Here is a 13623-nt window from a genome sequence, read left to right as displayed (position 1 = left end):
TGGTAAGAATTTAAGAAAATTAATATTCTGAAAAAAAGAGAGAAACTTACTTTATCCGATTGTAGACTAATAACTCGGCAATGTCACGACCCAATTGAGAATATGTAGTTTCGACAAATACCAAAACTTTTGGATCGATTCGAAGTCGAGCTTCGGAACGGTGGTCTGGTGTTTGTGATGGGCCAACAATATGTTTGTCATTTAATAAGCGGCAATGAATTAATGGCGCTGGTCGGGTGTCGCGATGGATGAATCTGTAAGAAAAAAATGAAACATAAGACATTTTTAAAAACATTTTCAAAAAATTAAAAGAGTAAAATACAAATTAGGTAAGGTTTCATTACATGGATAGAAGCAAATTTTGGCCTAGAAATATTTTTGTGAGCTTTAAAATACTTAATAAACTTGTCAGAAGTATTTAGGGACAACAGATTTCTGTTTCAGTTTTGAATTGTTTTTAAAGAGAAGTATTTCAAGCAATTCAAGGACTTCCTTTCCTTACTTTTTTTCTAATAATATTAAGGATCTTCTACAAAAACAGTATTGGAATTTTCTCCAAATAGTGTATTTTGCGTTCAAAACTTTTGATTCGGATTAAATTTGGCAATTTTTTGTTTTACTACGAAATGTTTATTTGGCTGTTTTGATATTTCAAATAATTTTATAAAAAAATCATTATCGTAACACATTCAAAATATTGCACCACCGTAAAGTTGGAGGAAGGGGGGACTGTTTTTTAAGTAATAACGCATTTTTCAGAATTTATCATTGAAAAGTAACAGCAATGTGCAGAATAAGGAGATATTGGCCCTTTCTGCGCACCTATAACAGTTAGCTGCTTTTCAATTACGTTAAAAATATGGGCGTGGCAGTAGATGAATTGTTCTGTTGCTTTGGAACAATCTTCAAACTCAGAAGGTTCAAACGAATTCAATAATACGTGAATTTTAAAAAGTACGTATACACCATAGTCCACCACTTTTACTACTCTTTAAGATTGAATTATAGATTTAGATTTAGATTAAAATGATTTTGTTTACAACAATTCGTTCATATATTCCGAACTTGTTCCGTTGAAAACGTATCTTTACCGAAGAAATGTCGTCTTGTTTCACGAAAAGTCAGACATTCACCCATAAAATGAAATATGTCTTCTCTTTCTGCTGTGTTACATATATTGCACAATATTGGAGGGTCATCTCAGTGTGGCCTATAATTAAGCGGAAGAAGTTCTACAATAGCCCTTAGCAACATTGAGATGGATTCTACTCCTAGTTCGTCTCTGAAGTAGTTTGCATGTTGAAGGTTATAGTTAAGTGAACTGTTCACCGATCTGTTAAGGGATCCACTTGCTTCACTTTCAACCCATTCCTGCAGTTTATATCTGTGTTGGAAATGATCTCGTAGAGTCTTTGTTACCAGTTATTAGGAGGCTCTTGGTCTACGCTTAGATCGAAATTACACAAACGTGCATGATCCAGCCACTCATCATACCATCCAACTTTTCTGCTCACTGTTATCATCATGATCTTCTTCGGAAGTCGACCTTCATCTATGTTTAAGACCTTTATAATGTAACTAGCGGTTCGGTACGTGCTTCGCTACGTATAAGGCATAGTAATACAAAAAATTATTATTAAGTTCATTTATTCAAACAAAAAAATATTTCAAATTGCTAGCTATTTGAAAGTCCAATTGACCCAAATGATGTATTGTTTATATTATATTTATCAGCAAAGAGTAAAAACTTAAAAATAAAAAAGAATTAGGTACTCTTACTATGGTTGGTCTATATGAGCTAGTCTAAAACAGTTGGATAAACAATATTTTTAGTTTTTTTTTTCATTTTGAGCATGAGTACATAAACAGTTGAGGGTACCGACTCTGAAAAAGACAACATAAAGTTGGCCATATGAAAATCATGATTCCTCCAAATTGACACCACAAACGTGAAGTATTTGCCCTTGGGCCTTATTTATAAACATCGCAAATGATAAAGGCACAGGATATTGTAATCTTTTGAATTAAAATGTTGGTATCATAAAGATACTCGGTATTAAACACACTTCTCCTTTTAATTTACCAGTTAGGATTGTGGCTTCAATCAAATTTGGCAATAACTTTTTCACTGCCAATCTGGTGCCATTACACAGTTTTGGTGGATTAATATTTCGTAATAATATAAACAAAGAACTAGTTTTCAGATTCAAGCAATGTGGTGGTATACCAGCCGGTTCCAATGAATTTAAAAATTCAATTGGATAATTCATTGGTTCATCTTGATTCATAACACTGTCAATTGATTTATATGTCGTGACTACACTTGGCAGTTTCGATTGAATTTGAAAATTAATGGCATTGATATGATTGTTTTTCGGTGCTCAACTGGTGCGTTCTCTCAAACAATCATGATTTCTGTAATTCTGAAGAAAATTGGTGATGTCAAAATACCGACTTTACTAAGTTTCACACCTTCTAACCTAAATTAAATACAATTTTTAACTTTTAAATTTGTGCATTGAGGCTGAGGATAAGTTGTGTCACAAGCAACTTCAATCTAATCTAACATATCATCTGGATCGTTTTAAAAACTGTTTCCCATTGTCTACACTTCCAATATTTCGGTCTAACGGCCAACTCCTGAACTCTAAGTCATATATTATTGAGTTTCAATAAAACTAGTTTTTCTGCAAAATCAGTTTGGGAAGGATTTTCAGTTGCAGTTTTTCAGAATTTTGATTTAAATGTCAATACTATATTAATCATTCAAACCCTTTTTTGATTTGATCGAAAAATGTTTGAAAAACTTAAAACTCTGAACCCATTTAAAAATAGTTGAAAGCTGGTTTTGAAGAAACGTGTTTTATCGAAAATTTCGAATTTAATTAAGTTCAAACTTGTTTTGTCATCAAGTTCTTAAGAATCTGTGTGAAACAGAACTTCTTCTTCTGGGGTTTTCCAATAAAAGGTTTAATTTGAACAGCCTGCTCTCTAGGCCATTGTTACTTTTAAAGATGTCTATTTTTCACGTTTGACAAGTTAAACCTACGCTGTTATTGAAAATGGAACGATAAAATTCTTAAAATGTACTACAAAAATGGTGAAAATTTTGCAGTCACAGAGAGATAATCACAACTGCCAATTAAGATCTTGTTGTTTAAAAACTTTAGATTTTTGAGGTCCACGAAAATGATAAACAACCGATTCAAAACATTAACCTTGAAACTTAGGATTTTATTGGCCATGACTCATGACAAATTTCATGAAAAGGATATGTTGCGCAATAGTACATATAGGCATAATAACGTTTTACATTGTTAATGGGATCTCTTCCTTTTTACTATTTAACTTTTTAATTTGTTTAATATTAAAAATTTAAAATTTTCAAAAACAAAGCTGGAAATAGACAGAAATCAGGAGAGAAAAAAACTTAAGAAAATCGAAAAGAATTGAATTTTTTTAAAAACAAAAATTGCAAAAATTTGAATTTTTTAAATACTTTTCAATTTTTTGTTTTTTCTTACTACGGCAAAAAGTTTAGAGCTTCGTTATTAGCCTCTAATGAGGTAAGAATGAATTTCATCTGCTGATTGAATTCATCGAATAGTTTTTAATCAAATAATTTGAACAAAATATCAAAGTCGGGAAAGCCGTTCTTACTAAAAAAAGAGGCTGGGATGCGACCCACACTGATAACTTCCATCCCCTCTGTCGATTTGTCTTGCTTACAATTTTATAGGTTTTCATATTGGGTTAAACAAGTTGTCAGTTGAATTATTCTTCAAAATTTCGAAATTACCAACAACATTTTTCATATAATCAAATAGTTTAGTTTCAAAATTTAGTTTTGTTAAATAGATTTTTAGTAGAAAACCAATTTTTACCAATTTTAGTAGCATTTCTAACTTTTCCTATTTCTTTTTATAAACAAATACAAATTGGATGGATGAAATTAATTTGAGAAATATCTAGAACCGAACATCAATTTTTACCAAAGTTGCCTACTTTTTTTGTAGATTTAATTTTTTTATAAACAAATTACTGAATATTGAAAACAATATTTTCTGTGAAATAAAATAAGTTTGAAACTAATATTTTTAATTTTTGAAAAGCTATTTAAGTCGAAAATAAATTTTTAACAAGTTTAACTTTTATTTTTTTTTTGGGTTTTTATTTTTTGTAAAAAAACTGTCAATTAGATTTTTCTTAAAATTTTACTGAATGTTTACAACAATATTTTTTAGAAGATAAAATTAGTTTAAACCCATATCTCAAAGTTTTGAAAAGATATTTAAGTCGAAAATCAATTTTTACCAACTTTTATTAATTTTTTTTTTAGGTTTTTATTTTTTGTAAACAAAACTATGAATTCGTTTTATAACTCAAAATTTTGTAGCATGTTGAAAACAATATTTCTTATAGGTAAAAACTAGTTGCAAGCCATAATCTAAATTTTTTGAAAAGATATTTGGGCCGAAAATCAATTTTTACCAACTTTTATTAATTTTTGTGTTAAGTTTTTTTTTTTGGAAAAAAACTGTCAATTCGATTTTTCTCAAACTTTTTAAAAATATTTCTTATGCGTTTTAATTAGTTCGAAGGCATAATCTTAAGTCATTGAAAAGATATTTGAGTCGAAATTCAATTTTTACCAACTTTGAAAACTGTATTTTTTCGTTTTTTATCTTTTATATAAATCAATTCGATTTTTATCAAAATTTTACCAGATGTTAAAAACATTATTTTTCGTTGCACAAAATTGGAGATGAAATCATTTTTATTTGTAAAATTTTCGAGGTGACAAATTTTTTTCAGTTTTTTTGATTTTTAATTTTAAAAAAAAATAATTTATTAGATTTTTTGCAAAAATACATTTTTTTGGTATAACGTAAAATATAAAATTTAATTCAAGTCTCTAGCGTCATTGGTTCGTGAGATATTTAGGTTTAACCAAAATTTTCACCTTTTTTTAAAACTGTTATGGTAAAAAAAACACAAACGCAATTTTCTTGAGAGCCCTTTCTGCATCTTTCTGGAATATTATCTGTACTCGTTTGAAGTCGATATCTCTTCTGGTTCTTGAAATATGGACGACGAGAAAAACGTCACGAACGTTCGGACCTATGTACACACAGACATCTTTCTAAAAATCTTTTATTTCGACTCTAGGGATCTTGGAACGTGGAGAAATGTGAATATTTTCGATTCGACAAATCGGTCTTATTACAATAACTTATGATGGGAAGTTAAACAATTTAAATAAAAAACTAAATATGTTAAATTAATTTTATGTTTTAAAAGTAGGTATGCATTTGTTGTTAAAAAGAATGCATTCAATTGATTTCAATCTTTGTCATTCATTATTTTTTTTTCATTAAATTTTTAACGTATTTTTCAATCACTGTCATTTTTCTACTATTTTTAAGATTTTACCAAAAATACGATTTTTTGGAAAACTGAAGTTTAAATCTTTCAAAGTTCACCATCAAGTCATAATTAATTTTATATCCTGTTCATCAAAGTTAATACTCAGTAGTAACTCTTTGTTCATATTTTATTTATTTTATCCTTTTTCCCATTGAATTAAGTAAAACGTCCATATTTTGTCTTCCAGTAACTCTTTCCATACAATTTTCCTCTCCTGATGTTTGACCAAAAAACCTGCCTCAAGGCAATCATCAGCATAATATTTTTTCCTTTAAAAGGTGTTAACCCCATAAAATTGAATACATAACTAACAGACTTCAGATTTGTTCATCCAGGGGTGTGTGAATATTAATCAAAGCTGATTTATTTATGAAAATATAAAACAAAAATATAGCTCCCTTTTTTCGAAACAGAGGAAAAGTAAAGGCTCGACACATTTATGTCTTCGAAAACAATTCTGAAGTCCATAAGCCTTCGGTTAATGTATCAAAGTTCATAGATTTGACATTGTTTTGTACCTCAATTTATTCAATATATTATTCGAAGAAATTTGGAAAAAAGGACATTTTTGCTGACAATTTCATTGCGAAAAGCTTCCAAAAAGTTCTTTTCTCTTTCGACACACGGTAGCGACGCGTTGTTTTACTTTACGTGATGTGTCATTTGATGAAGAATAAAACCACTTGTTTGTCATTTATGTATATGCGATACAAACAGTAATTTATCATCGGGAAAAGTTCATATCCGTAGAATCATTTGACACGCTGACAACAGACAAAATCCCCATCAGGACCAATATTCCGCAGCATCATCATCTCATCAGAACCTATCCTTTATAACTATCAAACGACCCACAGCACCAAATCGACGTTACGACCAAACGTCTGTCTGCGCTTGGAACTACTATATTTCAAATGAAATTTGATCAAACGTTTGAAAAACAAACAAAAGTTCATAGTAAATGAAATATAATTCTGGAAATAGACAAAATTCAGCCCAAGGGGTCTATAACAGATGACGGACGACGCAGAGACTCTACTCTCTTCCCTTTGGTCATAGAAAAACCATTTTCCAAGAACTTGAAAAATTAAAATTTAATAATCTGTTTTGTGTCATTTTTATTTTGTTTGCATTTTTCTTCTTTTTGTAACTTTTGTGCCTGACAGCGCGAAAGTAAGCAAACACGCTGCTAGCTGACATCAATTTACATTTCCTTTACATGGCAATGGCGTGTATGTCATTCAAACATCCCCATCAGCCAAAGCTGTTGAATTGGATACCTTTGTGAAGAATTATGGTGTGGCCGTATTTTTAGTTTGAACAACTTTTTGAGGAGTTTTTGAGTTAGGTCAAAGAGAGTTCCGAATTCTTCTCAAAATTAATCTAAACACTTATTGAAATTTGTTCTTATTTTCCATAGCTTTAAGACAATGAGCTAGGTTTGATTCTTCTTAACCTCCGAACAATTTTTCGCACATTAAAGACAACACCCATTTTCGAGTCAGTGTGCATTTGCAGTCGCTAACTGTGTGAGGCAGATTGTTCTTTAAACCATTTCAATTTGTATGTCCGGGAAGAAGAAGATCGCTTTTGCTTGTATAGATAGGGCAAGGTTCTGTTTTAGTAACCAGTACATTGTTCTGATCCGCAAAGTTAGTCCTTTTTTATCTTTTTGATGTGTTCTTTTAATTTAAACTTTGTATCTAAAGTCTTTTCCCAGTAAAGTTGAAATCGTTGCCGCAATTACAGCACTTAAGAAGAAAAAATCGGTAGGACTTAATGAAATTCCCGCAGAGCTTTTACAAGCAGCGCTAGGGTCATCAGCGAACTGCTTCATCTGCTCATTAAATAGGCCTGGACCGAAGCTTCTCCAATGAGTGGAAGAAGGGAATGATAGTCAAGCTCCCAAAAAAACAGCTTCTGCGTTCTACCGTTGCCAAATTAGTAGCAAAAATCTTACTAGAACGCATCAGAGAACACCTTAAGGCCAAACTCAATGCTGAACAAGCAGGATTAAGCACTGGATCCTCCTGTATTGATCACATCAACACTCGCTGTTCATTATTGAGCAGTGCGTTGAATAGCGAGCACCACTACACCTGCTGTTCATTGACTTCGAGAAGGTTTTTGATAGCGTTAACAGGGAGTACATCTGGTTAGCTTGGTGGAGGAGAGGCATGCTAGAACAATACTGATCCCGACCATTCTCTCAAATAAATAAAAGTGGAGAGCTTTCAATACCTTGGAAGTATCTATCGAAGGCGGAACCGAACAAAACTTCATTTGACGAAGCGGCGTTCGGTATGTTGTCTTAAATTTAGAGCAACAACTCTAAAAGGTTAATAACAAAGCTACCACTGTTTGGCACAAATGTCGAGTTTGCATTTCTTTATGGATGCAGCACCTGGAAGGTTACTTGAGCTATTACAAGAAAGTTGCAAACCTTCGTAAATAGATGTCTTCGCAACATCCTAGGTTTTCGAAACCGAATATCCAATGAGGTCCTTCATAGAAGGATAGTTGAGGAATTTATAGACTCTATCATACGAAGGTACAAGTGGCAATGGATTTGACATATGATACGAAACAGGCCAAGCAATGCATCCACTCACACAAGAAGGAAGAAGAGCTGAACGAGTCGAGAGAGGAATCAGCGTCAATAGACAAGTTGGAGAGAGCTGAAACATATCTCCGGAAATCGGAACCGATGGTGCGTAGGCGTAGTAGAGGCCATATGATCCTTACTTAACAGGTCTGAGGACATAGTTAGTAAGTAAGTATCTTGAGCCTTTTCAAGATATTTATCAATTTGATTTTTTTTTATCGAAATCATTGTACAATATTTGTGAAACTTTCGTAAGGAATTAATCTTGCACCATCTTAATCTTTCCATCTGGAAAGATGTCCATATTAGAGTTGATGTGCACTGGAAAATAAACTTAACTATAAAAAAAGGTATAAGAGTGGCCCTAGGACACTGCCTTTTGGTACACCGGCTTCAATTTTGTGTAATTCCGAGTAATTTTGATCATACAGTACTCTGAACAGTAGTTTTGACACATGATTTCAGAATTTTGTAGACTCAAGTCTTAAGTGCCGAATCTTATCAAAGGCTTGCGAAACATCTAAAAATATAGCTGAGCATACTAGTTCTTCTTCAGGCGCTTTTTCCACTACATCAGTTTGTTCGATGAACTTTATCTATTGTGGAATCTTTATTTCTCGATAAAAATTATTTCTACAAATATTTTGCCGAGCCTTTTCAGTAGGAGTTTCTTGAAACATTTGCCATGAATGGTCTGTAAGAAGTTATTTTTGTTGGTAACTCACCTTGACTTCTGCAATTTTGAATTGATGTGGTACAAATATTACTTTACGGCAAGTATTTTGAAGTCTTAAGAAGGAAGTTTTGATAACTTGACACATGGTTCTTACTTCTTTGAAATATTTTTTATTATTTGATTTTATTAACAAACTGTTAAAGATCTTTAGGTACATTTACTTTAAATAGCTAGAAGAAATTTTGGAGATGTTCCGATTTCTTTAAACAAAAAATACCGAGATGGTAACCACAACTACAGTGTTGGGCGCATGAACATGACCTACACTCATTGAAGAAATTTTATATTTTTTTTTTATTTTACTTCTTCTTTTTCTCTTCTTGTACCTTTATTTCTTTTTTATTTAATAAAAAAGTCCACTTTGTATTCGCAACACGTTTCTTTAGTTTTATGAATGAAGCAATTCACCTGGAATATGATGTACAGAAGGAGCTATAACGTTTTTGAATGAATGAATATCTATCTATATTCATAGATATGAATAAGGTGTATCTACAAGCTACTTTATTTATTTTACTTATTTAAAATTCTGTCACTTTTGTGCGTTGTTTTTTTTTTTGTATTTTAACAACGTATACTAATTATTTAGCCGTATATTTATTTAAATTTTATCTTTTTTTAAGATCTTATTTGGTTGGTGATGTTGATGTGTACAACGAAGCTCTTTGTATAAATTTTGTGTAAATTTGCATCTACATTTTTGTGTAAAGAATGTACGTAACGTCGTTACGTGTTAGTACAATCCTCCTCTGTCTTCATTGACATCGGAGATTTTTATGACACATTTTTGTCAGTATTTTAAATTGTTTGAAGCCAACATGAAATTAAATTTTAATTTCTCAATAAAGAACGCATTTTTCAGAAAAAATATCAGAATGAATTCGAAACACAAACTGCTCATATATACAAATTGTACCAATTTTAAAAGGTCTAGTTTTTGGTTGTTTTGTATTCTTTCTAAAGCATTTTTTTTATAACTGAGCGGTTCTAGAATTGAAAAACATGTATTTTTAAAAACACATTTTTTTACAATGTTATAATGACTTGTAACCGGTCATTTGAATCAAAACACGTCTAATAGGACAATTTTTGATGAATTTAATATTTATATAAACAGATTTATAATATTTTTTTTTTTAAATATTTTGAGTATTTTTTAGGATGTTTGTCAGATCCTCATCACTTATTCTACATAATCCTAAAAAACATGCTGAACTATTTATGTTAAAACGGTTTTTGAAAACAGAATTTTGGTCTGACGCTAAATCATTTCGCGGGAACAAGACTTTCACATCAAATTTGTGCAATATATTGAATTAATTTAAAAATTACGTTAAAAACGGGTGTTTTTTTAAAAATTAAGGAGCATAACTTAAAATAAAAGGTCAGATTTAAACGGTATTTTTCATAATCGACAAAGAAAAGATTGAAGTTTTTCAAAACATCAAATACAGTCGAATGGAGACACTTCATTAAAGCGAACTTCCGGACTCTTAGTGAGATACTTTAGAAGGTAAACATTTGTTCTTTGGAAATTATGACAAAAAATTGTTCTTAAGGACTTTGTCTTGTTTGACCTTAACCTTAGAAACATTTTTTTTATGATTTTTAAAGAAGTGTATTTTAGAAACTTGACTTGATCGAGAAATTGTTAGGTCAAAGGCGAATTCAGTACAAGAAAATGTTCTGGAAAAATTATTTGATTTTTGATCAGACAGCAATTGAATTTTGTTGACAAACTTTTTAGAACTTAAGGACCTTCAAACTCCGAGAAACATACAAAAAACGTTGACATATAAGACTAATCGCAATCACTTTCAATAGGAAGTTACAAAAATGTTAATGCTTGCGTAGAAAATAAAATGCATGACTGGTCGAACGATTTTCAAAATATAAACTCAAATTGTGTGGATCTTCAAATTTTATTTCTTAAAAAATCCTTAGTTTATTTAAAAAAAATAGGTTTTTTCTAAAATTAATAACTTGTATACATATTTTCTTGTACTCTGAATGTCGAACTTGTTGAGTTGTAGAAGCTTAGTAAGGTCAATGATTCTCGAGAATTTTTTCAGACGAATCCTGAAACTAAAGGACGTTTCATCACTCTACTTTTTCAAAATCATCGTCCCCTTCCTACATAAACAAGGCATACAAGCTAACGCTTATGTCACCAACTCCCATTCCAACACCTACGTTGTAATGGTGAGGTAGGTAGCCTCATTTCCTTACCTATCAGAATGATGTTCTTAACATCAACTGTCTCCTTACCCTATTTCTTCCTTTAGAATTACTTCTTTACCTTTATTGGGCTGGATCTAAGGTGTTAAACGACCCGTGCCGATGATCAGCTTGGCTGGGGCCCAATTCAAAAATAGCTCAGTCTCTAAAGGAGTATTCGGATACCTGGCGACCTCCGGATCTATCTGCATGAATCTCTGTACAGATGAACTTTTTTTTCTTCGCAACTCGTGGACCAAATATGAACAGCAAAAACAGATGAGACCGGTATCTCTTCAAGACCAGGTGGCAGTTTGGCATCATAGCCTGTTGCCGTATCTCCTGCGGCCGACACAGAGAAGAGAGTAATGGCAATCCATGGAACCAACCCTGCTGTTGGCAGCAACGAGAGTAGGAAGGTAACGATACCTAATTACAGTAGTGGCAGGGTTGTGAAGAATAGCCCTACCACTACTACTGAGAGTACATCCAGAAATAGAAAGGGGAAACTCTTGAAAAAAAAACAAAGGTGGCAACCTGCGAGAATTCTAAAGGCCGCTGGTGAATCATTGGAAGCTGAAAGGACACCGCAGCAAACCACTCGCGTTCAATGGGCAAACAGCACTACCCCAATCCCATCAGGAAACAAGCCAGTTTCAGTGGCGTCTCGAAGGGCAAAGTCATGGTTGCAGTCATTGACAGGAGCGATGATGATGGTACAATATCGGCTGATCGTTATCAGCTGGTCAAGGTAAAGCTCTCGGGTGGCTTTTTAGGGATTTTGAGAGAGCTTCCAGGACCACTTTCTTCCATAAGCGATGTAGGTTGGCATCCGCGTCATGTCAAACTTATGGTTTGTGGCGATCTTGCTATCTCTAAGCAGATCGCATATAAGCTCGATAGTGTCATAACCGGACACTGTTTAATAGGAAAGCACGGCACGCAACTAGGCGTATTCTCAAATGACTTTTGCAGAAGCTGTATGGACGAGGAAGAGGACTAAACAGTTCTCTTCATGTTCTCTGTAAATGGCCTGATAGCTCAAAATAGCTTATCTAGGGGAATTCTTCTTTAACGATCTAAACGATCTAAATCATATCAGCATAATCAGCCTATCACGTTTCGTAAGGGACTCAAACTAGTTCCATTGAGCTTAGGAGGAAGCCTCGAGATTCATGTGGTATTACAATGGGCCATTAAACTGGCCTAAGTGTGTCCGTTTCCATCTTGAACAGCCACTAAAACCTAAACCTAAAAATTGACGTGTTTTCACGCATTTTCTGCGTTACCAATTCAACATTCGCTGTAGTCCCCGGACAGCACGAACGCAGTTGAGAACACAGCAAAGCTGCTTTTTTTGTGTGGTTTGACTGATTGTCCCACAACTACCTACCGACGACAAGAGACCCGTCCCAAAATGAATTTATGAAATGGACAGACCAATAATTTGTCATAAATCTTTTATAAAAATTAAAATTGTTGGGTCCTACCCAAAACTAGTTTTTCAAATGAAAAAACACCCAAAAGTAGCATTATTTCATTCATCAAGCACTACTTATAAGTTCTTCCCTAAAAAAAATTCGTAGCAATCTTTATTTCCCAAAAAACTGTTCTCTCTTTAATAAAAGACTATACCAAAAAGTATGATAGCATTTTTTAAGAGGGGTTTTTTCATAATTCAAAAAATAGGAAAAAACTCAAAAAAACTCCAATATGGCGAACTACATTACCAAGGTCGTTAGCCTTTTTTGAAAAAATAACCATGACTTACTTAAGCTTATCTATTTATTATAAAAGACCTCGTTTTCAGGTATAAATGGAATCTTACTTCCTGTTCCAAATCTTTCGTTTCACTGTGGCCGGCAGAGGCGTATACATATTTCGATATCTAAAAGGATCTTATGAGACACGCCTTGCTACTTCGTTTTCGTATCATTTTTCTTTCTTATAAACAGTTTTCTTTTATTTTTTTGTTTTTCTACTGTTTTTCTGCTTGAACCATAACACAAAACAAATCTGAATTATTCAACAGAAAAACACATTTATCATATAGAACACACTAAAGTGGGCACAAATTGCTGACAACCTAACATCCATCACCCGAAAACAATTATTATATCCGTTGCAGGACAATCAGTCACTTCAGATATAAGCCCCCAACCCAATTCTCAAATCCCAACCACTGTGTCCCTTATGGAATGTCCCTCCCTACCTACTTGGATATATGGAATTGTTGATGGTCTATACGCGCCTCTTTTTCTCTTTTATTCGTCTGTTTTTCCTGTCACAACTTCTACCACTTCCACTTCATACTCAACATAGGTAAAGTCTAGGAGGTACCACAACAATACAGGAATATAGGAAAAGGTATATAAAAATTTACATAAAATTTCTGTATAAAATGTTGACCATATTTAAACCTTTTACATATATAAATATAAGTAAAGTATTTTATAAAATGGGAGAAAAAAAACCTTTAGATTTAAATTTCCGTTGCAGGCAGGACATGCAAACTACTTTAAAGAAAGAGAGAAATACATTTTAAAGGGAGAAAGAAAATATAGTGAACAAGTGGCGCCTTTTGAGCTCAATATAGCAAACATACAGTTGCATCCAAAAATGGCAGTACCAAAGTGTA

General features: G+C 32.7%; 1 protein-coding gene across 2 annotated transcripts in view; it reads right to left on the bottom strand.

Annotated features, from left to right (window-relative positions):
- LOC129947255 (bifunctional heparan sulfate N-deacetylase/N-sulfotransferase) overlaps window positions 1-13623 on the bottom strand; it is a 339584-nt gene that overhangs the window by 63914 nt on the left and 262047 nt on the right. For both annotated transcript variants that reach the window (XM_056057757.1, XM_056057756.1), the window contains one exon: window positions 51-254. In XM_056057757.1, coding sequence (XP_055913732.1) covers window positions 51-254 — 204 coding nt within the window. The remainder of the gene's footprint in view (window positions 1-50; window positions 255-13623) is intronic.

The sequence above is a fragment of the Eupeodes corollae genome, chromosome 2 (genome assembly GCF_945859685.1).
Source record: "Eupeodes corollae chromosome 2, idEupCoro1.1, whole genome shotgun sequence".
In the NCBI taxonomy this organism is placed as follows: Eukaryota; Metazoa; Arthropoda; class Insecta; order Diptera; family Syrphidae; genus Eupeodes; species Eupeodes corollae.
This window is presented reverse-complemented; position numbering and strand designations above follow the sequence as displayed.